Source organism: Oryx dammah, unplaced genomic scaffold (assembly GCF_014754425.2).
Source record: "Oryx dammah isolate SB20612 unplaced genomic scaffold, SCBI_Odam_1.1 HiC_scaffold_28, whole genome shotgun sequence".
NCBI classification, from domain to species: Eukaryota; Metazoa; Chordata; class Mammalia; order Artiodactyla; family Bovidae; genus Oryx; species Oryx dammah.
In genome coordinates this window covers 19,111,076-19,137,018 of record NW_024070212.1, presented here as the reverse complement: position 1 = coordinate 19,137,018, position 25,943 = coordinate 19,111,076, and the positions used below count along the sequence as shown (strand labels likewise).

The window sequence follows — 25,943 nt, the reverse complement described above, 5'->3', positions numbered from 1 at the left end:
CTAGCTACTATTCTTTTTATTTTCTTCAAATCACCCTATATACAGCTTCCAGAATATTTTTAATTTCTTTTTTGATTTGAACTTTCCTTTGTGTAAGCTTTTTATTTTCTAAAAAAGGCTCTTTATTTCTGTAAGTTTAAAATTACTTATGGCTGAAAATTCCCCTTTGTGTTAGACATACAATAAAGATTTTTGTTATATATTTCATTATTCTACTTACTAGTTCAGAGGTTCTTCACCTAGGATCCACAGATTCCTAAAGGATCTATGGATAGAATTCATAAAATTTGTGGATTTTTATGGAGGAAAAAAATGATACCTTTATTTTTAGTAATCTCTAATTGAAAGCATTTCCTTCAATCCTGAACATAGTCCATAAACCACAGTAATAATAATACTTGTAATTCTGTCACTAAAAGAAAACTCAGGTATTTCTATACCATATTACAGTTTTTTTCAGATACCTTCAAATATCATTTATATTTGTCACTATTTCAAAATTAAGATAGTCATGAGCTCTTGTTATTTAATGCATTTTAAAAGAAGCATGTTTATTTCTATAGCACAAATTTATATTCAAAAATTTTAAGAACTATATTTTAATATAATCAGTAGCCTTTGTAGTCCTATGAATTTTATTTTAAGGATTTAAAAACACTTCTGAGAAGGTACCCATAGGTTTAATCAACTGACAAAGATTAAGAACCTATGTTTTTGTTCCATTTACAGTGCTTGAAAAATTGTGGGCAAATAAAAATTTAAAAATACTTAAAGAAAATATTCATTTATTTATTTGTCTGGGCAGGGTCTTACTTGTGGCATGTGGGACTTAGCTTTCTGACCAGAGATTGAACCCAGGCCCCTACATTGGGAGCTCAGAGGCTTAGACACTGGATCACCAGGGAAGTGCTGTAACACTTTTCAACTACAATGTTTTTCTACAGTTTTGATGATAGTCATATGTTATTACCATGTTTTTATAGTGAGCAATTCTTTTTCTTTAAAGTGTATTTTGTGACAAGGGAACCAAAGATTAGTTTAAATTCAGTTTATGATATACTGATGACATTATCCCATCCATTTTTCATATCATAGACATGAACTTAGACAATTTAAAGTTCCTGCTACCTCTTCAGGAACTGTCTCTTAATCTGGAGCAGGTGTGAGGAATATCAATCTGAATTAGATAAAATATGGGCAATGCATTATTTTAAAGAAATGCAGTTTGTTTATTTATTCAGGTTGACTTTTTGCCCCCAAAAGGTACTGGCCAAATTCCTAATGACTTAGGTAAAAATAATTTGAATTAGTATATTTATTGTTGATCAATAAAATAATTCTTACAAAGTGCTTGTAAATAGATTGTCTTATTAGCATTTGTCTTCTTTGACATTGCTGATTTTAAAATATTTACTGAATCCATTTATGTGCAAAGATACAATCTCAGGACATTAATAATCTAATAGTTTCTTCCATAAAGCTGCCATAGCACATCACTAGCATATTACAATTTATATTCTTATAACAGATTATAATAGTTACTTAAGAATAAAAGAGAATGGTATGTGGTAATGATACAGAGTTGAAAAGATATATATTTATTAAGCGTCTATATGCCATCAAGTTTCAACAGCATATTAGGGAACTTAAAACGACAAAGAAGAGAGTGATAAACATGACAGATTGTCTCAGTTGACTAACCTTCATACAATTATATCTATTGTACATTATTAATTTACTTAGCAAACTTTTCCCCAAGATCTGCAAAGCTAAAAAAAGTAGATGAATCAAACTATATTTTCTGATAGTACAGTAAATATATATTGATCATATCACACTTATTTCTACTGTTACAGCAGGTAAAATTAAATTGTGAGAAAGTGGTTCTTTTTTCTTGAATTGTTATAAAACAAAGAGGTCCTCTAGATTTCTGGGTAAGAAGGATAATTAGCAATCCCACAGTGATTTCCACTATTTCTTGCCATCCGTATATATCCTCGGTCACCAAAGTTGAGGCCCCAGCTTTAGAAAAAGAAGTAACACAAAATTACAAATGAATATAATCAAATCACATTATCAATTTTCAATCTTAGATTGCTTTTCTCCTAAAGTAATTATATAAGATAACCTATAAAGCAAAATTAGAACAACATAATATATAATAATTTCCCCAGTACTTTCAGGCAATTTTCAAAGGATGGTTTGATAGGCTTTATTGCTATATTGAACAGATTAACACCTAATTTAATACCTAGGAAAATAATATGTTTCATTATGAACCTATAAATCCTCCTGCTTCTGCAGAGAATGAGTTTTATTAGATTTTCCAAGGTCCCATCTTGAAGTATTTTTGTATAACAGGATCAAAGGCAATGATTTCCTATCAAACTTCAATTTCTTCAGAGTGTCATGTAGAAATATTTTGAGAGATCACTAGGCATAGGACAGGGGTTTTCTAAAAGAGTAGCTCTCAAACACCCTTTTGAAGTGGAGCTCAGACTTGTTTATAGTTAAAGCTGTACAAAAAAAATGGAATATGCTACCTTGGGAGGAGATGAGCTCTCTGGCACTGGAAGTGTTCAATCAGAGGTTTACATAACTTGTTAGAGATGTTGCTAGAGGGGGAATTTCTGGGTCAGATAAGGGTTAGAGGAGATCAATGGTTCATGACTTTAACATTTAACGGACTTTAAGAATTTCAAAAATTTTTGCAGATAAAGTTACCAGTTTTTAAATTAGCAAGTACTAGACATTACAAAGAAAAACTCTTTATTATCACCATCATGTTGTAAAAGAAAGGAAATTTTAACACCAAAAACAAAACTTAAGGGGAAATAATCTTTAAGGATAGTCCTTTGAATCAAATAATTTTAGATTTATGAAAGATTCACCAAAATATTTTTTTCTCCCTTTTTCACATACTAGTGAAAAAATTGACAAAATCCTTGCAAGAGAAATGACTTGTGAGGTTCTTTATTATTCTGAGATTTTATAATTATATAATTATACAGATAATTATAATATGAGGCAAAATTCATACTCTGTATGAACTGTGCTATAACTAGCATACAAATAAAAGCATAGGATACTGTGATTTTATTTGAAGAGCAGCAAGGAATTCAGTTGAAAGGAAAATTAAACGTCCTTAGGAAACCAGTGGGAAAAGAAGATAGAAGGTTGGTTTGGGGCCATGTTGTACAGAGCATAGAACAGCAGACTGAGGAACTTGCTTAACTCCCTAGGCAAAGGGAAGTTGTTGCAAATTTTTGCTCAGTACTCAAAGGAAGGTTGTGTTTTTACCTGCAGTGGAGAAACTAAGACATGCTGGCTTATTGGAAAAAGACAAATGGCATAATTTAAAGTAGCTGTTCTTCAATAGGCCTTACATTCACTGGACAATCTTCAGGTGTTATTTCTCTCTCTCTCATACCATTTAACACAGTTGTCTACTCTCATCTCAGGCTTCCCTTGTGGCTCAGCTGGTACAGAATCCGCCTGCAATGCAGGAGACCTGGGTTCAATCCCTGGGTTGGGAAGAACCCCCGGAGAAGGGAAAGGCTACCCACTCTGGTATTCTGGCCTGGAGAATTCCATGGACTGTATAGTCTATGGGGCCACAGAGAGTCGGACACAACTGTGATTCTCACTTTCACTACTCTCACTTCCCTTCCCTTCCCTCTTGGCTTTAAAATACTACTGTATCCTGATTTTCTCTTCTCCCTCTGATCACTCTTTCTTAAACACTCTTATGGGCTCCCCCCCCCCACCCCCCTCACCACAGGCTTCGCTGGTGGCTCAGTGGTAAAGAATCTGCCTGCTAAAGCAGGAGATGCAGGAGACACAGGTTTGATCCCTGGGTCAGGAAGATCCTCTGGAGGAGGAAGTGGCAACCCACTCCAGTATTCTCGCCTGTGAAATCCCATGGACAGAGGGGCCTGGAGGGCCACAGTCCAAAGTGTCCCAAAGAGTCAGACACGTCTGAGCGACTGAGCACCCACGTCATACACACGTCTTAGAGGATCTCAGTACTCCGGTCAGGGATTCAGCCAGGGCCCTGCAGTGAAAACACCAAGTTCTAACCACTGGACCTCCAGAGAACTCACTGGGCTCCTTTTTTGATTTCTTTCATTTATTGCCATTCCCATTTAAAATTCTTGAATGCCTCCCTAATACCTTGAGAATAAAATCCAAACTCCACTGTTACCTCTCATCAGTGGATGCAGGTTTTCAGTATCCAGTTCGATAAGCAAAAGCAATAATAATCTCTGGCTAAGCTATTATTAGTATCAATAGCCACCACTTATTGAGCACTTACTCTGTGCTAAATAGCTTAACATATATTATCTCATTTAATCATCGTCCTATGAGGTAGGTATATTATCTTCTTTTTACTAAAGAAAAAAACAGACAGGGGTAAAGTGGCTTGCCCAAAGTCATGCAAGTGGTTAATTGAAAAGCAAGGGTTCAAATCTAGGCTTTTATGCCAAAGCCTATACTAACTTTTAAACTATCCTTTTTTCTACATTCTTCCTGTGAGTGAGGTAGTATAGGGAATGAAATTCAAACCAGAACATCCAGGATCTTTTTACTGCCTAAAATATGGGTAAAAATTTTAGATAAACTAAATTTAGACTTAAGTTCTGGTAATGAAAATTGAGTGGAGGCTCTTATGACTAGTAATATGAACAGTCAGTGAGATTGATCAGTCCCTGATCCCATTCAATATCCAATTCAATTCAGTCCCAGTCCCAGAGAAGGTCAACTGGCCCAACTTTGTAGAACATCCCAGATCTCTTTTTGGCTGAGTACTGCTAACTCTGTTTTTAAAAATACAACTGATTAAAAACCTCAAGCTAGATAAATATTTGAGGACAAATTTTTGTCTTCAGAACTGTGCAAGATCAGTTCCAAATGTTCATTTCAGTCCTTACCAAGTTGTTTACTTTTATTAACTCTATAGACCTTTCACTCAAACTGTTCAACTTTGGGCAAGTTTCTTAATTCTCTCAGTATCAGGAGCTTCCTATTCTGTGTTATGGGGATAAAATGCCTATATCATAGATTACCTTAGAAATTAAATGAGAAAATGTATTTAAAGTGCTTGCACAGTGTCTGTAGTAAATGCTCGACAAGTAGAGATGGCTATTTTTATTTTTATCCAAGTATAAGTCCATCTGATTGGACTCAAAGGGGAATCCAACCCCTTTAAAAATATGTAGTGCTTTTCCTAGGGTGAGTAACAGTTCCATATTGCCTAGGATTGTCCTAGTTTTAAAAATAAAATCCTATGGACTTCCCTGGTGGCGCAGTGGATAAGAATCCACTGACCGATGCAGGGAACATGTGTTTGATCCCTGGTCTTGGAATATTCCACATGCTGCAGAGCAGCTAAGCCAGTGTGCTGCAGAAGCTCAGGTGCCCTCGAGGCTGTGCTCCGCAGGAGACGCCGCTGCAGTGAGAACCCTCCCCACTGCGAGGAAGGCAGAGAGAGCCCGTGTAAAGCAAGGAAGACACAACACAGCCAAAAGTAAAGGAAATAAGTAATAATAAAGAAACAGCATTTAAAAAATCATAAAGTCTTGTAGCCTAGGAAACATCTTGGTAATGAAACAGGGTGTTTGGTCCCTCTACTTTCTCCCTGCATACTATAGACACTAACTGATCAGAAATTCCTTCTAAAATACATGCTGATTTCCTTTCTAACAAATTATCTCACATCTCTTTCTAACAGGCTGCAGTGTTCTCAACTCATTTACTTTCTCTCAGTTTTGGACTTTGGCACATTTACCTTCCTCTGTTATGATTACCCTTCTTCGTCTGGCTATTTCTTTTTCCTCCTTCAAGATTCAGTCAAATAATCTGGCTAAAAGGCCTTCCCAGACTCCCCAGGCTAGGCCAGGAACTCTTCTGTGCTTCCACTGCAATGGACGCATACCCTCATCTTAGCATTTATTACATTCTATTGGGATGGTCACCTGTATCTGCCTGTTTCCTTGACGCTACGTTTTAGAGCATGAGTATCTTGAGGGATTTTTTTTTTTTTTTTAAGTCGCTCAGTCCTGTCTGACTCTGCAACCCCATTGACTCTAGAGTCCATGGAATTTTCCAGGCCAGAATACTGGAGTGGGTAGCCTTTCTCTTCTCCAGGGGACTCTTCCCAACCCAGGAATCGAACTGATGTCTCCTGCATTGCAGGGGGATTCTTTACCAACTGAACTATCAGGGAAGCACCACCCCCCGTCCCCCCCAAAAATCTTGAAGGATGATAGAGAAAGGCTGTATTTTTCATTGTCTAACACTATACTTGGTGCAGGGTAGGTGCTCAATATATGTTTGTTGAATCAATGTATGAAATGAAGATATAAACAGGAGCAAGAGACTATTCTACCACTGAGGAGTTTATATTTTAGTGAACGGAGCATGATTTTTAGAAATAGCTATAATAGAAGCTACAATTTGCTAAATGCTATAATAGAATTCATAAAGTATTGCTAGAGCTTAGAAGTTAGAGAAACAATTCTGAGTTAATGAATGGGGTATGGAGAAGATACCATTCAGGGTAGGTTTTGAAGAATAAATAGAATTTTAATAAGTTTTTAAAATAATTTTAAAAATAATAAGTGATTTGTTAAAGATAATTTCAAAAATACATAAAGGAAGACAAAGACAACCTTTTTATTTTTTGCTGTGCCATAAGGCATTTGGGATCCCAGTTTTTTCCTTAGCCGTGCATGGCATGTAGGATCTTAGTTCTCTGACCAGGGTTGGAACCAACATCCCCTGTAGGGGAAGCATGGAGTCTTAACTCACTGGACTGCCAGGGAAGTCCCCAAAACAACCATCATTAACATTTGGTATAATTCTTTCTGGTCCTTTAATATAATATATATCAGAGAAATGAGCTATAAACTTAATACTTATACTGAATATAAATATTATATTTATATATATATTTCCATTTAAACATATATTCCAAGTATTTTATTCAGTTACTGATAATGATTTCAATAAATATAATTTCTAATACATGGGGTGATTATATCATAATTTATTTAATACTACCTATTTTTAGGTATTTGGTATTTCTGGTTGCTTACTAGTTTTCACTATTAAAGAAAAAAATGCTACATTTACATAAATCAGGTATGAAGTTTTCCCAAAATTCAGGATTATTTTCTTCATATACATTCTAAGAAATGGAAATAATTGGATGAAGAATATGAACAGTTAGAAAGTTCTTGATTCATATTATCAAATTGCTTTCAAGAAGAATTGTAAAAATTTTACAGTCCTTCCACCAGAATGTATGAGGGTGCCCATTTGACCACAGACAGTGGGGTTTCTATAGGCAGCAATGGGCTTTAAGGGCATTTCAGAAAGATGAAATGGCATAAGTAACAAATTAGAAATAGCTAAGTGTTTCTACATTTAGGGAATGATGAGAAAGTGGTTCACTGTGGCCAGAATGTGAGTATGGGTACATGAAAATATAGTGGAAGAAACGTCTAGAAGGCTATGTTTGAAGTCACTTAGTGGAGACCCTTGAATGACTGGCCAGAAGTTTAGGCTTTATTTTGATGAAAATGGTGGACTATTTAGAATTTTGACCATAGGTTTGGATGATGCATATTTTAAGAAGATATTTCCACAGCCGAGTGAATTGAATCTGAATTAGATAATGTCATTAGCAAAGGAAAAGAGAAAACCCATATAAAGTGTGATCAGAGGCCTGAAGGACAGGGCTGTGTGGGTTTAGGGAGAGAAGGAAGAACACAAGATGATACCAAGGCTTTGATAATCTGAAGATGGTAATGTATTAATAAAAATAGAGAATAATTTTCCCTTGAGTTTATTCTAAAATATAAACATATTATATCATGACATATTGTATTTTGTTGTTCTAATTCTCGAGTGGGCTGTGAGCCCTTACAGAATAGGATAACTTCTTACTAATTTTCGTATTTCCATGGACTAGATACTGTCTATCTCATTGTAAGATGCCTAGTAAATGCTTATTAAATTAGCAAGTGCTGAGAAGAGATTTTGAATTAAAACTCTAAAAGATGTATGATCTTCAAGAAGAAACTTCAGTAGAGAAGAGAATTTAGCATACCTACTGTAGGGAGTAATAAGATATATAGAAGTGAAAGTATTGCTCCATTTTAAAACGCTATCACTGGTTTGGACCCAAGCTGATTAGTGCTGTGAATAGGTTTTAAATGAACCAAGATATTAATCACTTCAACGATTTCCCAAAGGGCCATGCAAAGACTACCATCTTCTTTGTGAGCCACAAGGTAGAAAAGGTAGAAAAGTACCTTTTTGTTTATTTATGATTTGTAGACTGTGTATTTTCCGTAAACATCTGAGGGCTGCTAGAGGTTGAATTATTTAACTTAAATGCAGAGTACATCATGCAAAATGCTGGGCTGGATGAAGCACAAGTTGGAATCATGATTGCCCAGAGAAATATCAATAACCTCAGATATGCAGATGATACCACCCTTATGGCAGAAAGTGAAGAGGAACTAAAGAGCCTCTTGATGAAAGTGAAAGAGGAGAGTGAAAAACCTGGCTTAAAATTCAACATTCAAAAAACTAAGATAATGGTATCTGGTCCCATCACTTCATGGCAAATAGATGGAGAAACAATAGAAACAGTGTCAGACTTTATTTTTGGGGGCTCCAAAATCAGTGCAGATGGTGACTGAAGCCATGAAATTAAAAAACACTTGCTCCTTGAAAGAAAAACTATGACAAACTTAGACAGCATATTAAAAAGCAGAGATATTACTTTGCCAACAAAGATCTGTCTAGTCAAAGCCATGGTTTTTCCACTAGTCATGTATGGATGTGAGAGCTGGACCATAAAGAAAGCTGAGTGCTAAAGAATTGATGCTTTTGAACTGTGGTGTTGGAGAAGACTGCTAATGCATGCCTTGAGGGGCTGTTGGGTGCCACATACTGTGCTAAGAATTCAAAGACACAACATAATCTCTGCCCCAGAGGCATATATAGAATACTTGGGTGATAGGTGAATAAACAATTTAAGTATATTGTGTAAAATACTCTAGAATGCAAAGGACACTTTATTTGCATAGAAAAAAGAAAGACATTTTGCCCAGCCCAAGGATTTAGGGAAAACTTTCTGGTATAGATAATGACTAAGCTGGTTTAGAAGGAAAAGAAGGAATAAACCAAGTGAGGAAAAGGGATATTGCAGGCAGAGGGACCAAAACAAGCAAGATATGAAGATATTGAAGATAAAATGATATGAATAGGAACTGTAACTGTGTATGTTTCAATAATCTAGAATGAAAAGTGTGAGACAAACTGCCAGGAACTGAGGTTGACAGACAGGTAGGGACCAAACATAGGTGACTTGTCTTTTTTATTCAGGAACACTCATCTCACACTGACTGGTTCTAAGAGATAAAATTCTAAATTTATAGTCTAGACAAACCAGATTGAAAGTAGTATAAGGGATAGATTTAAGAGTAAAGGAGACCTGGGTATAAATCCTGAAAAAGCAAAAACACTAATTCAAAAAGATACATGCACCCCAATATTCATAGCATATTTTCAGTTGCCAAGACATGGAAACCACCTAAATGCCCATCAACAGATGATTCCCATGTGGTGCTAGTAGTAAATAACCTGTCTTGCCAATGCAGGAGACCAAAGAGATGTGGGTTTGATCCATGGGTTGGAAAGATCCCTTGGAGGAGGAAATGGTAACCCACTCCAGTTTTCTTGCCGGGCAGGCTACAGTCCATAGGGTCTCAAAGAGTGGGACACAACTGAAGCAACTCAGCAATCAAGAATATATGTATAATGGAATACTGCTGCTGCTGCTGCTAAGTCACGTCAGTCGTGTCCAACTCTGTGTGACCCCATAGACAGAAGCCCATCAGGCTCCTCTGTCCCTGGGATTCTCCAGGCAAGAACTCTGGAGTGGGTTGCCACTTCCTTTTCCAATGCATGAAAGTGAAAAGTGAAAGTGAAGTCGCTCAGTTGTGTCCGACTCTTCAACCCCATGGACTGTAGCCCACGAGGCTCCTCCGTCCATGGGATTTTCCAGGCAAGAGTACTGGAGTGGGGTGCCATTGCCTTCTCTGAATGGAATACTACTTAATCATAAAAAATAATGAAATTTTATCATTTGCAGCAACATGGGTAGACTTGGAGGACATTATGCTGAATGAAATAAGTTAGCCAGAGAAAAATAAATGCTATATGATATCACTTAAATGTGTAATCTAAAAAATACAATAAACAAATGAGTATAACATAAAAGAAGCAGACTCACAGATACTGAGAACAAAGCAGTGGCTTTCCATGGGGGTGCGGGGGAGTGGGTGGTACTAACTAGTGGGTGTAAGACAGACTCAAGGATGTATTACCCCAACTGGGGAACATAGCTGATAGTTTGTAAAAACTATAAATGGAAAGTAACTTCTAAAAATTGTACAAAAGAATTTTTAATTTAAAAAAAAATGGTTTTTAAATAAAGGAGGCCAGCTAGAAAGCTACAGGGATAGTCCAGGCAAGAGATCTCTGAACTAGAGCAATAAATAGAAGAAGTGGAGAGGGAGCAGGATCAAGAACAGACATGACATAAAATTAATTTGACTTATTGCTTGATTAGTTCTGGAGGATCTAAGACAAATTCATAGTATCTAACAGGGTAACTATGTTGTGTTGTGTTGCCTTTGAGTGAGATGGGAAATTCTGGAAAGGAACAAAATGGTGAGGAGGGTACTGGGTTCCCTGGACATATTAAGTTTGGAGAAATTAAGATACAGAGAAGTGCCTGTGTCCAGATAACAATTTTAATTAAATATACATTAAAGTATGAGTACATTACCTGTTTTTCACAAGCCAGTAGTCCTTCCCATTAAGGTTACCATAGCCAACCACTAGTACACCATGATTCACATTCTGAGTACAGGAGGGGTCATAGTAGACACCTGAGAATAACACACGGGTAAAGAAAGAGTAAGTGGCGTGTGACACTATCTTATTAGCCTCTTTTGGATATATGTGAGGAACATATACTCTCATGCTTAAACTATTTAGAGTTCATGGTTCTTTGCCCTCAATGTTATAGTTGTCACAACTGGGTTTTTCTATTGTTTGCTTTTTGGTTTCACAAAGTTTGGGATCAAGTTAATCACAGTTCCCTCAGAAAGCTCCTCTGATGAGCTGCCACCTTTTTCCACTTAAAAAAAATTATCTATTTGGCTGTGTCGTGTCCCAGTTGTAGCCTATGGGATCTTTTGTTGGGGTGCACAGACTCTCTAGTTTTGGTTCACGGGCTTAGTTGCTCCATGGCATGTGTGATCTTAATTCCCCCACCAGGGATCAAACCCATGTCTTCTGCATGGCAAAGAAGATTCTTAACCATTGGACCACTGGGGAAGATCCCTAATTTTTTTTTTAACTTATATTATTGTATTTCTTTGTAGATATTCCTAAATTCTTATGCATTTTCATCCTCTACTGAATTAAATGATCTTTAAGGTGAGGCTTTAAAACAGGATGATAACCTTCTAGTTTTTTAGTCTGATGTTCTGTGCTTAGTGGGCGGCTTCCAGGTACTCTGCTGTGCTGCCCCTACACTCCACAGTGGACCCAGAGGCTAGGCGCTCAGGCTCTGGACTCAGGCAGCACAGTTTCTCATCCCAGCTGACCACCTGCAGACTGTATGACTTTAGGTAGGTTAACCTGTCTAAGACGTGTTTTTTTCACCTGTAAATAGGGTTATTATAAAGATTAAGGGGCTTCCCAAGTGGTACTAGTGGTAAAGAATCCACCTGCCAATGCAGGAGACGCAAGAGATATAACTTTGATCCCTGGGTCAGGAATATCCCCCGTTGGAAGAAATGGCACCTTACTCCAGCATTCTGGCCTGGAAAATTCCAAGGACAGAGGAGTCTGGCAGGCTATAGTTCATGGGATCACAAAGAGTCGGACACAACTGAGCAACAAGCACACATGGGGATTAAATGAGATAATGTGCAGAAAGAATTTAGCATAGGACCTGGCATGCAGTCTTAGTAAATCTTTTCAAGTCTTACTTTACTAATTAGAACTGGGTGTAAAAATACGTATATGAAGCGAAATGAGGTGGAGGATTCCATTTAATCTAATCTAAGCATTCAGAGGCAGAGTGATAGGGAAGGTGGACATTCTTTCCTCCAGTGCGAGGGCAGTATAAAGCATGAGGGTAATATGTCTAGGTTTTTACCAGTTTTGTAGAGGAAGAAAGAAGAATGTCTCGCGTCTATACCAACAGACACAGGTCCTTTATTGGCCACGGCTTCTTTTAAGGCCTCTTCGCTGCCGAAGGGAAGTTCAATATACCTTGAACACGTGGCAGCTCGATTTTTTACATCATACTGGCACCTTCCATCCTGTGGGGAAAGGATAAGTCAGACAAAGAAGTGAACTTCAACTTCCTTTATAAATTGACAGTATCCTAGATCTGGATTGCAGATATGTTTTCTTTTCTCATTCATCCTTTCAAGTATCTAAGGCTCTTTCTTATTTTTAAAAAAAAGAAATATAAAATCTTCTAAATCCTAATAGCTCTACATTTCACCAGTAACAGAGGAAATATAGAACTATTCTATTGCTTTAAATCGTGAACATCCTCATGTGTATAAAAGTTGCCAGGGTAAAGTCTCTCAGACTCTAGGTGGATTGTTGGGGAAACACTACATTAAGACTCTAGTCTAGAGCTTTAAAGTCTTTTTGATGGTATAATGCCTGCAAGATGATCTGCAGATTAAATATTGGTTTGATTGTTTAGTTGCTAAGTCGTGGCTGACTCTTTTGTGACCCCATGGACTATAGGTGGCCAGGCTCCTCTGTCCACAGGATTTCCCAGGCAAGAATACTGGAGTGGATTGCCTTTCCCTCCTCCAGGGGATCTTCCTGAACCCATGTCTCCTGCATTGACAGGCAGATTCTTTACCTCTAAGCCACAAGGGAAGCCCAAATATTGGTTTAAAAATACCATATCTCAAGTGAGAAAGGGGAAGTTGCAAATTCATGTTTGTTGTGTGTACAACTAGGTTTTTAAAAATGCCTTATAGGAAAAAGAACTTGAAAGAAATAAACCAAAATAATAGTGGTTAAGGTAGGAGGGTTTGAGTGATATTTTTATCTTTTCTAAATTTTCTGTCATTCATTTAACAAAACTTGTGGTGAAATTTGGAGGAGGAGGAGAGCATTATTTAACTTTTTAGTAAGATAGAAGAATTGTGTGGTTGATGATCTGAGAATAAGGTTGAGCACAGGAGTTTGGAGGACAAAAAAGTTTAAATACCAGGCAGATATACAAAGAATTTTAAGGAAGTTTTGCTGAAAGTTCATTTTTAAGCACGAACTCCACCTGCTTGTTTTAAATTATTGTGCCACTGATAAATTAATAAGGCTGCTGCATAAGAAAGAGAACTCTTAAGAATTTAAGAATTCTTGATTGAGGTTCGTTCTCCTCCTCTCTCTCTCTCTCTCACATACACACACACATACATACCACGCAGCACTGCTTCTCAAGCACTTGGCTTGGTGATAAGTTTAGTACAGTGAGTTGGAGGGATAACATAAGGTCAAGGGGCAGCACAAAAAGTTAACTTGCAAGCACACCATGGCTTTGTAGGGATAGGAAGCTTCTGAATCGATGCCATTGTTGTCAATGATATATTGGAAAGCCTCTGTCATGAAGCCACCATTGCAGCCCTTATTCCCATATTTTACAGTTGAGCAATCCACCAGGTTCTGTGCACTCAGAGACACCAGCTTTCCTGTTTTCAGCTTCACTTGTGCTTCCAGGGCTCCCACGGCACTGAAAGCCCAGCAAGCACCACAAGCACCCTACAACAGAGACAAAGTCACAAGGGCAATCATAGTTAGCAAGGATGGCTTCCATAATGCAAACTGGGCAACTCCCAACATGTCAGCACTTTCATCAGTTCTGGAAAACCTCCCCTCTACTGTTTCCCCTCCCCTTAGACCATGGCAATGATTGTTCTCCGGAACAAGGTCTAACTTTAATAAATATTTATGAATGGCTGACCTCATGGAATAATTGCCATATTCAAATATGTTAAGAAACAGTATTTACTGAGCATGTACCAAATACTAGCTATTTTTACCCCATAATAGGGGAGATAGATGCCAACAGGAAAGGGATTTTTGAGAGGAACTAGGATGATTCCCTTGACCTAAAACACCCTTCCTCCTGCCAAATGTAGCATTTTTTGGACATTTTTAGCTTTAGAATTTTTTTGATCATAAGTTATTTTACCGGGAAGCATAAATAGAAAAATACAAAGCTGCTTTAGTTTAAAAAGGTGCAGAGGGGCCTGAGCCACATCATAACTGCACTCCCTCCCCTCCTCTCATTCCACTTGGCTATCTCTTGGAAGGAAGCAAGTTCAGTCTGCTTTTGGTTAAACTAAAATCTCTCATTGAAATGCAAGCACTCAGAGAAAGGAGCTCATTAAATTATTAATATTTATAGTGAACACTTAGATGGGTAGTTATTGGGTCTTCTCAAACTTTTAGAGAATTCCACTGAGAAACTCAAAACTAGTTGAAAGAAAAATATCTAGATGGAAAAGAATTATGAGATTAGCAGTATCATTAATTTCCTAATTTATATATTTTTCTTTGGTCACAGGCTTGGGGCAGCTTCGAAGGACACTGATTCTTCTCCCTTATCCTGACCTCCAAGGTGATATATATGTTTTATCCTTGTGTGCTAAGTTGCTTCAGTCATGTCTGACTCTTTGCAACCCTATGGACTGGAGCCTGCAAGGCTCCTCTATCGATGGGATTCTCCAGGCAAGAATACTGAAGTGGGTTGCCATGCCCTTCTCCAGGGGATCTTTCCAACCTAGGGATTGAACCCGCATCTGTTGTGTCTCCTGCAATGGCAGGCAAGTTCTTTACCACTAGCACCGCCACCTAAGAAGCCTTTTATCCTTCAGTTCAGTTCAGTTCAGTCGCTCAGTCGTGTTCGACTCTTTGCGACCCCATGAATCGCAGCACGCCAGGCCTCACTGTCCATCACCAACTCCCGGAGTTCACTCAGACTCACGTCCATCAAGTCAGTGATGCCATCCAGCCATCTCATCCTCAGTCGTCCCCTTCTCCTCCTGCCCTCAATCCCTCCCAGCATCAGAGTCTTTTCCAATGAGTCAACTCTTCGCATGAGGTGGCCAAAGAACTGGAGTTTCAGCATTAGCATCATTTCTTCCAAAGAAATCCCAGGGCTGATCTCCTTCAGAATGGACTGGTTGGATCTCCTTGCAATCCAAGGGACTCTCAAGAGTCTTCTCCAACACCACAGTTCAAAAGCATCAATTCTTTGGCGCTCAGCCTTCTTCACAGTCCAACTCTCACATCCATACATGACTACTGGAAAAATCATAGCCTTGACTAGACAGACCTTAGTCGGCAAAGTAATGTTTCTGCTTTTGAATATACTATCTAGGTTGGTCATAACTTTTCTTCCAAGGAGTAAGCGTCTTTTAATTTCATGGCTGCAGTCACCATCTGCAGTGATTTTGGAGCCCCCAAAAATAAAGTCTGACACTGTTTCTACTGTTTCCCCATTTATTTCCCATGAAGTGATGGGACTGGATGCCATTATCTTCGTTTTCTGAATGTTGAGCTTTAAGCCAACTTTTTTGCTCTCCTCTTTCACTTTCTTCAAGAGCCTTTTTAGCTCCTCTTCACTTTCTGCCATAAGGGTGGTGTCATCTGCATATCTGAGGTTATTGAGATTTCTCCCGGCAATCTTGATTCCAGCTTGTGTTTCTTCCAGTCCAGCATTTCTCATGATATACTCTGCATAGAAGTTAAATAAGCAGGGTGACAACATACAGCCTTGACGTACTCCTTTTCCTATTTGGAACCAGTTTGTTGTTCCATGTCCAGTTCTAACTGCTGCTTCCTGACCTGCATACAGATGTCTCAGGAGGCAGGTTAGGTGGTCTGGTATTCTGATCTCTTTCAGAATTTTCCACAGTTTCTTGTGATCCACACAGTCAAAGGCTTTGGCATAGTCAATAAAGCAGAAATAGATGTTTTTCTGGAACTCTCTTGCTTTTTCCATGATCCAGCGGATATTGGCAATTTGATCTCTGGTTCCTCTGCCTTTTCTAAAACCAGCTTGAACATCAGGGAGTTCATGGTTCATGTATTGCTGAATCCTGGCTTGGAGAATTTTGAGCATTACTTTACTAGCACGTGAGATGAGTGCAATTGTGCGGTAGTTTGAGCATTCTTTGGCATTGCCTTTCTTTGGGATTGGAATGAAAACTGACCTTTTCCAGTCCTGTGGCCACTGCTGAGTTTTCCAAATTTGCTGGCATATTGAGTGCAGCACTTTCACAGCATCATCTTTCAGGATTTGAAATAGCTCAACTGGAATTCCATCACCTCCACTAGCTTTGTTCATAGAGATGCTTTCTAAGGCCCACTTGACTTCACATTCCAAGATGTCTGGCTCTAGATTAGTGATCACATCATCATGATTATCTGGGTCATGAAGATCTTTTTTGTACAGTTCTTCTGTGTATTCTTGCCACCTCTTCTTAATATCTTCTGCTTCTGTTAGGTTCATACCATTTCTGTTCTTATCGAGCCCATCTTTGCATGAAATGTTCCCTTGGTATCTCTAATTTTCTTGAAGAGATCTCTAGTCTTTCCCATTCTGTTCTTTTCCTCTATGTCTTTGCATTGATCACTGAAGAAGGCTTTCTTATCTCTTCTTTCTATTCTTTGGAACTCTGCATTCAGATGCTTATATCTTTCCTTTTCTCCTTTCTTTTCGCCTCTCTTCTTTTCACAGCTATTTGTAAGTCCTCCCCAGACAGCCATTTTGCTTTTTTGCATTTCTTTTCCATGAGGATGGTCTTGATCCCTGTCTCCTATACAATGTCATGAACCTCATTCCATAGTTCATCAGGCACTCTGTCTATCAGATCTAGGCCCTTAAATCTATGTCTCACTTCCACTGTATAATCATAAGGGATTTGATTTAGGTCATACCTGAACGATCTAGCAGTCTTCCCTACTTTCTTCAATTTGAGTCTGAATTTGGTAATAAGTTCATGATCTGAGCCACAGTCAGCTCCTGGTCTTGTTTTTGTTGACTGTATAGAGCTTCTCCATCTTTGGCTGCAAAGAATATAATCAATCTGATTTCAGTGTTGACCATCTGGTGATGTCCATGTGTAGAGTCTTCTCTTGTGTTGTTGGAAGAGGGTGTTTGCTATGACCAGTGCATTTTCTTAGCAAAACTCTATTAGTCTTTGCCCTGCTTCATTCCGCATTCCAAGGCTTAGTTATCCCTAATTAATTTAGGATTTTTGTAGCTTTTTTTTTTTACAAGCAAATTAAAGGAAATACAGATATATAGGAACACATTTATAAAGCCCATATTTCTTATCTTAGCAATGTAAGCCTAGTCAAGAACTAACTTGACTGGTACAATTTACAGGTTACATTTAGCTTTAGTTATTTCCTCTCTATCAATCCTGAAATTCCTAAGTGAGATGGAGAAATAAACTTTTTGATTGAAACTTTCTCACACATATGATACTATTTCTCAAGTAACTGACTGGTGGAGGGTCCAGTGCAGTTGATGGATAGTATGAACACTAAAAGTCTTTTTTAAAGACCTATTTGCTAAGTTCACAGTTTTTTGGTTAGTCAAAAAAGACTCTAACTGTTGGTATTCTCAGCACTATGGGAAACAAGAAAAGTATGATGTGTGGTCCAGGCCCTTCAGGTCACAGTGTAGTTGGGAAGATAAGAATAGCAAACATATTTAGAAAGTAACCTAAGGGACTATGAGATTCACTGCTAAATGATACAGCTAGACTAAGTATTTAAGGAAGAGAGACCTCTACCTGAGGTACAGAGGCCTAAGATGATAATACTCACCTGGTATTTCACTTCAGTAACACACCCCTTCTCTCTCCAGTCCAGAGAATCAGGCAATTTCTGATTAGGGTTTGACTTGTAAGTGACATTTCTTGGCCATTGCCTGGGAACTCTCAAGGAACTCATTGAAGATATCACTTCTTCACTTGTCTACAAAGATATACACATATGTCCTTTCACTTATATCCTCTGGTCAATATCTTGAAAATTATAACTGTGAATATGTTTAACAACTGAGAAAAATCAGTGGTAGTTGTGACTAACATAGGTAACTATCTGGTAAGTGAATTATCCAGGTCTCTTTAGTCCTACACTTTGCCGTTAGCATCCCAGTCAGACATCGGGAGGGAGAAGAAGAAAAGATAAAAAACTAAAAGTTACAGAGAGGTATATTTTTCTTTCACAGCAAAGCAGAATTTTATAAGAAGGGTTCTCTAAGAAGTGGACTAAACTGATTTTGCTTATGAGAAAGAACTGTAAAAGATTCCTGCATTTAATCCACTTAGGGTGTTCCCTTCCAAAGGGTACTATTATTCTTAATTTTGGCCACAGTGAAAATTTTTTGTAAGATAGAGCAGAATCTAACAACTAATGAAAGGTTACTTTATATTAATACCCACACTCCCCCATTCAGAAAGCAGGTGGACCATATTACATTATCAGTTTAGATTTATATAAGTATGGTAATGTATTCTAAAATGTTCTGAGTAGTCTTTAGGCAATATTTTCTAGAATTAATAAAAGTAAAATTAACTGTGGTCTGTGAGTTTAAAATATTCCCCTAAAGAAGGGATTTATTAAGGAAAGTGGTCACAGTGTAGATCAATAAGGAATCTACAAATTCTTATGTCCCTAAATTCTATTTTCTAATTTTATGTTCATATACATATAAAATATTCCTTTGTTGTTTACCTTCAAATTGCCTTTGGGGAGACAGAAATCCAGTTTACCCAAAGATGAACGTAGGATTATTTATAATTTACCTACCATGTCTCCCAGGTGGTTCATGCCTAGCTCATATGAATGCATTCCCATTGAATGCTCCAGATTGTGAAGCATAACAGTTTTTAGATTCTTTTCCCAGATGAGACGCCGTGCTACTTCCTCATTCTAAAATAAAAAAAACATCATTATACTGAATCTTGCACAAATGTGTTCAATAATAAAAATATACGTATTATGAAGCATTCCATTAAATGTGGATCTGTCTGGGAGCATGCATATAAATGAATATGAATAAATAAGTGTAACAGAAAAATTGCACACCAATCTTAACTCTTCCTCTTAATTGCTCTTTTGGTGATTAATATCATTTTAGATATGTACAATGAACTTCCTTAATATGCTAGAAAGTTTTTTTTTTAGAAATTGCAATTTGTTGAAGTATATTCTTTGTAAGTAGTAAACTCACTTAATCATTATAGGCCTTTTAAAATATCTTTAAAAAAATATATATATATATAATTGATTATTTATTTAGCTGCACTCTGTCTTAGGTCTTAGAAAAATTCCTGCAGAATCTTTGTTAGAGCATGCAGGATCTTTAGCTGTGGCATGTGGGATCCAGTTCCCTGACCAGGGATTGAACCAGAGCCCCCTGCATTGGGAGCAGGGAGTCTTAGCCACTGGACCACCAGGGAAGTCCCTACCCTCACTCTTGAAAAATAGTTTAGTCTGATTATAAATTTATAGCTGTTTTTCTTCAGTTATTTGAAGGTATTTCTGTATTGTCTTCTGGTATCTATTATTGTAGATTAGAGGTCTGTTGTCAGTCTAATTGTAGTAATGTTTCTAACTTCAGTAACTTATATGATTTTCTTTTTCTCTTTTATATTTTGCAGCTTCGCTACATGTTTGTAGGTATGGGTTTCTTTATTTTCCTCTGTGTAGTATTTTTGACTGGAAAGCACTTTTGACTAGAAGATTCAGGAACATTCTTTTTTCCATATCTGGAAAATTCTCAATCAGTATCCCTTCAAATATTGCTTCTGCATCATCATTCCATCAGATGTATTTGGAGCCTCAAACTTTCTTTCATCTCTCTTATCCACATTGTGATAGTTTTTCCATTTTATTTTTGTGTGTTGCCTTCTTGGTGAATGCCTCAATACTGTCTTCCAGATCTGATTCTATCCAGCTCTTTCCAGTTTGGAGTTTACCTCTTTTACTGAGTTCTTATTTCAATGACTCTATTTTTTCATTTCTGAGGTTTCTAATTGGATTTCTAATACATTTCACAATTTCTTTTTTATTCATGTAGATGTCATTCCATTATTCATACTTTAAAAAATAACTTTGGTCCTATTATCTTAATTTTATCTAGCATAAATTCATATTCAGGCTACTGATTTTCTTGCCCTCCAGGAGCTTAATTTACATAGAATGCAATATACATGGTGCCTCTTAGAATCGCTAACCCTCACCTCCACCCACAAGGCCATAGTTTACAACAAGCCATAGCCCAGGGAGCAGTCAGCAACAACTCTTTTCTGTCTAATTTCATTGAGTGTTAGAACCCAGGCCTGAGTGCTGGTTCTAGGTAGTAAGTCAGTCTAGGTAGTAAGTCTAAGCAGTCCCTTTGCCTTCAAGCAAGATTTTTACTGTTATCCTAGTAAAAGACATATACAGATACACTTCCAAACCACTAGAGTGAAAAATAAAATAAAGACAAATTAATGAAGTATAAGAAAGGGAAAAAAAAGAGGAGAACTGTGAGATAGATTTTAATAGTGGGGTACTAATCAAAAGTCGCTTTCACTCCTCCTAATGGACTAGAATCATTACAAAGTAAGATAACATTCATTTAACCAGATAGTGGTGCTAACTGCACATCTAACTTTGGTTAACATGGAAATTAGAGGCCTGTAATTTTCACCATCGCCCATAAAGGGGAATGGGTGAGGGTGAAATTCATCACTACTAAGAAAACAACTCAGGGCATTTTTATACAAAAATCACATCAAATAAATAAGTTTATATGTAATCTTTGCTTACAAACTCATATACTATAGTTTTAGGTGGAGAGGAAATGGCAACCCACTCCAGTATTCTTGCCTGGAGAATCCCATGGACAGAGGATCCTGGCAGGTCGCAAGAGTTGGGTATGACTTAGTGACTAGATCATCATAGTTTTAGGACTTAGTTATTTGAAGCACCAGGGTTAAGTATTAAACTCAATCAAGAAGTATGTTTAGAAATAAAAACAAAAGTACAAACTGGGAAGTGAGAGTCAAGAAATAACATCTGCCAGTACTTCTCTGTGCCAGGGACTGAAGTCAGGTCTTTTTGCTCCTCAAATGTGCACTCTTTCCCTCTTGGCCTGGGACCTTCCCATGTGAGGCCTTCCCTGACCATACTGTCACTTGTGTAAGATAATCACTCCCAACCCCTCACAGCCTTCACCAAAGACCCTCCTCCAACCCCCTAGGTCTTGTTTTATTTTTTTCCACTGTTTGCATCATATTGTTGTTCAGTGGCTAAGTCATGTCCAGCTCTGTGCGATCCCATGTATGGCAGCACGCCAGGCTTCCCTGTCCTTCACTATCTCCCTGAGTTTGCTCAAACTTATCTCCATTATATATCTGCTTATTTATTTACTTCTTTCCTGTCTCTCCTTTCAGAATATAACTGCCCTAAAAACAGGAAATTTTTGTTTCCTGATGAAATTCTAGGGCCAAGAAGAGAATCTGGTAAGAAAATGAGTCAGTAACATTTATTGAAGACACTGCTTGTCAAAATATGTAGGGGAGGGACTTTTCTGGTGGTCCAGTGGTGAAGATGCCATGCTCCCTGTGTAGGGGTGAGGCGTAGAGTCTGACCCCTACTTAGAGAACTAGATCACATATGCCGCAACTAAGAGTTCACATTCCGCAGGTAAGGCCTGGTGACAGTCATTCAGCTGTGTCCAACTCTTTGTGACCCCATTAACTGTAGCCTGCCAGGCTCCTATACTATCCATGAAATTTTCCAGGCAAGAATACTGGAATGAGTTGCCATTCCCTTCTCCAAGGGATCTTCCTAACTCAGGGATTGAACACTGGTCTCCTGCTTTGTAGGTGCATTCTTTACCATCTGAGCCACCTGGGAAGCCCCAAAATCTGGTGCAGTCAAATAAATAAATATATTTTTTTAAAGAACATGTAGAGTACTTAAGTAAAAGCAAATTGCTCAAACGGCAGCTCATCCACCTTTTCTTCGTATTGTTTCCCATAGGTTTTCTTCCAGAGATCCCAGTGATGATCCAGAGTGGGGTCTCTGTGCACTTGTGCCATTGCAGAGGAGCACAGCAGGAGAGCCCACACCAGCCATTTCATTCTGTTAAAGGAAAGATGACACCGGAAGGCTCAATATTAGCTGCATCTAATGTGTCTGTACTTTTTTCTCAACAACAAGAAGCAACGCAGAGTCTCAAAGAGACAGAATGTTACAAATCAGAATCATGCAGGAAACTTTCTGGATTATATACTGACAGGGAGTAACTGCAGGTCTTTGTCTGAAATGCCACTTCCAATTCTAAATAGCATTTTGATTTTCAAAAAATTTCCTGATATCTGGTAAACCAAATTTACATCCGAATTTGGGAGGATGTGGAGATGAGGGAAGCAGGGACTTTACAGGATTTGACAACAAATCTAATCAAGGGAAATCTTCTTTTCTCTGTTCCAAAATATTAATAATATTTAAGAAGAAGGCAAACCTTTGAAAAATCAGTTTATTCGGTAATTTTTGAATACACAAGCTCTTCTTAATGGGTCTATTCAAATATCCACAACCTTCAGAGGTAGTTAAAAGACAACTCCTATGTACTACTTTCACATCCTTGGATAATTTTACCTTTTTATCCCTAAAAATCAAAATATCTGCTTCAAAAAGAAGCATTAACTACTTTTGAAAATGTCACTTCTATATTTAATACAAAGAGACTGTTCAGTGACTAACTCCCTCAAACTGGATTCTACTTTCTTTTCCACTTCTTTTTAATTCAAAACAGCTGTATTTTTAACCATATAAATCTTCAAATTATAGTCCAAAGAAAGCTATGTGTTAGCCTCAGGACTGAAATATTCAAGCCAACATTAAGCTTTTCAAAAATGGATTCTTTTTAGTCAAAAAAAAAAGAGGCAAATTGAGTGAGAATGATTGTTTAGTTTACTTCCTCAAAGAAACGATGTAAAACCTAGCAGGCAGAGCAAGCTAAAAACACCAGTGAAAGGTTTAAGGACCAAGTAGGAGAAAAAGAACAGACAGTACATACGTGATAGAATAAGCAGGTGCTCCCAGACTAAGAATGTTGACGGTGGGCTCTCTCCAAAGATTTCAAAGGCAGCAGTGAGACTTCAGCTAAAGTGACTTTAAAAAGAAATTGGAACTTGTCACATGAGGTATCCACAATGAGGAAGTGAACTTTCATTTCAGTTTCATTTAAAATCTAAGTAAGTGTGCCACCTCTAACTCTCTCACTATGGTTTTGGAGACAAAGTGGGTACAGTAAACCAACAAAAATGAGCCCCCAGTAAAAGAGATCAATAGAACAAACCCAGCAAAATAACATGAGTACAAGTTTACTCTTTAAAGTCTCATCATTTTGATTATTCAATTTACCTAAAAACAGCAACTTTCAGATGGAAAATTTTAGTTATGAAGAGATTAGGAATAAGTTCCTGTACTCCTGGTTTCCTCCATGATTTCCTAGGAAAAACTGCTTTATTCTTTTTAACACAACTCATCCATGATCTACTGTTGTCTAATTCTCACCCAGGTGAGAATTCCCATTTATACATGGGGCAGTTTCTGAGCTCACTAATGCGTTCTCTTTCCTATTGCCCCTTCAATAACACAGGGTTTTAATTAAAATAGCTTTGAATATGTTTTGATGTCTAACAGAGTAGGTCACTCTTATGTTTATTCTTCTTTTTCAAAGTTGTCTTAATGTTTTATGCCTGTTAACTTTTCCATGTGAGTTTTAAAAATCAGTTTATCAAGCTTTCTGAAAATTTCTGTCAGTTTATTTAAATTGATGTTTATATTGAATTACTATATATATCACAAGGGAGTGAGTGTGTTAGTTGCTCGGTCTTGTCCGACTCTTTGTGACCCCAAGGATGGGGGCCCACCAGGCTCCTCCGTCCATGGGATTTTCCAGGCAAGAATACTGGAGTGGGTTGCCATTCCCTTCTCCAGGGGATCTTCCCCAGCCAAGGATCAAACCTGGGTCTCCTGCATCGGAAGTAGACTCTTTACCATCTGAGCCACTAGAGAAGATATATGTATCATAAATATGTTCAATATACATATTATAAATTTGTGGAGACTCAAGATCATTACAATGTTGAATATTCTTATCTGTAGCAGACATTTACATGCTTATGGTCATTTAGCTTTTTTTATTAAAAAATTTTATTGGCGTATAATTGCTTCACAATGTTGTGTTAGTTTCTGCTGTACAGCAAAATCAGCTATATGCATCTAGCTTTTTTTAAAAAAAATACTTTTATTGTGGACAATTAGACATAAATAAACATAGAGATATGGTAAAGTGAGCCCCATGAGACCATTATCCTGCTTTAACAATTATCAATATGTGGCCAATCTTGCTTTATTTACCTTCCCACTTACCCAGATTATTTTGAACCAAATACTAGACATCAGATTATTTCACATGTAAATATATCAGTGTGTATCTCTAAAAGATAAAGACTCTGAAATAAATACAATTCCAATACCATTATTATATCTAATGTTCTCAATAATGTTCTCAAACATGTCAGTATTTATATTTCCCTATCTTAAACATTAAAAAAAATAGTTTATTCTGAGTTCCAAATACAGTCTGAACCTTGCAAACCTTTAAATTATTTTTGTATCATTATGAATTCATGGGTTTAACCATATTTTATGTGCTTCAATTCAATGCAGCTTAATAGTTAATGCTTCTCATATTTTTTTTTCCTTTTTTTTTTAATTTTATTTTTACTTTATTTTACTTTACAATACTGTATTGGTTTTGCCATACATTGACATGAATCCACCACGGGTGTATACAAGCTCCCAATCCTGAATCCCCCTCCCACCCCATATCATCTCTCTGGATCATCCCCATGCACCAGCCCCAAGCATCCTGTATCCTGTATTGAACATAGACTGGCACTTCCTTTCTTACATGATAGTATACATGTTTCAAAGCCATTCTCCCAAATCATCCCACCCTCTCCCTCTCATATTGTCCCATCTTCATTCAGTGAAAACATTCAAAATGGCTTCTGAGTCCTGAATCCCTATATTTGGCATGACATTAGTGCTCTTTTATGGACTCTTTTCTAATATGACAAACCATGGTAGGTTTATGTTGAACACTCCCAGCCCAGAGAGCTTCCTTACCCCTTTCATCTTGAAGGACACAGCTCACCATGTGTTCACGGACAGCCGTATATGAACAAGGAAGGCAGCCTCACCAGACAATGAATCTGCCAGCGTCTTGATCTTGGACTTCCCAGCCTCCAGAACTGTGAGGAGATAAATTTTGGTTGTTTATAAGCTTCCCAAGTGGATCAGCGGTAAAGTATCTGCCTGTCAATGCCAGAGATGCAGGAGACATGGGTTCATTTCCTGGGTCAGGAAGATCCCCTGGAGGAGGGCATGGCAACCCACTCCAGTATTCTTGCCTGGAAAATCCCATGGACAGAGAAGCCTGGTGGGCTACAATCCCACCGGGTTGCAAAGAGTTGGACAAGATGGAGCACACACACACACACACACACATTTATAACCCACCCAGTTTATGGTATTTTATTATAGCAGTCAGACTAAGGCAGCTCTTCTCATACATAAATCTTACATTCAAAGCAGCTAGTTTTATTCATGTTTCAAGGACATTTATGCTTATTATCCTCTGCACTTTTCCCACACTTTATTACTATAACAGTCCTAGCTAACATTTGTTGGATGCTCCAATTATATGCCAGTGAATGTGCTATGTGCAT

At 37.6% G+C, this 25,943-nt stretch overlaps 1 protein-coding gene across 2 annotated transcripts; it reads right to left on the bottom strand.

The window, feature by feature from the left end:
- Positions 1–1,208: 1,208 nt before the first annotated feature.
- On the bottom strand, positions 1,209–25,579 carry CTSS (cathepsin S). 2 transcript variants are annotated; one of them, XM_040230795.1, is made up of 9 exons: positions 25,342–25,579; positions 23,219–23,313; positions 22,152–22,278; positions 18,952–19,074; positions 17,965–18,114; positions 13,654–13,881; positions 12,251–12,416; positions 10,868–10,970; positions 1,209–2,022 (listed from the first exon to the last, which is right to left on the bottom strand). In XM_040230795.1, the coding sequence occupies exons 3-9, from the start codon at positions 22,275–22,277 to the stop codon at positions 1,923–1,925; spliced, it is 996 nt and encodes a 331-aa protein (XP_040086729.1). In that variant the 5' UTR covers position 22,278; positions 23,219–23,313; positions 25,342–25,579; the 3' UTR covers positions 1,209–1,922. The 2 variants fall into 2 exon arrangements, with proteins under 2 accessions (XP_040086729.1, XP_040086728.1); XM_040230794.1 differs by lacking the exon at positions 25,342–25,579 and having other exon boundaries at positions 23,219–23,333.
- Between the last annotated feature and the right edge of the window lie 364 nt (positions 25,580–25,943).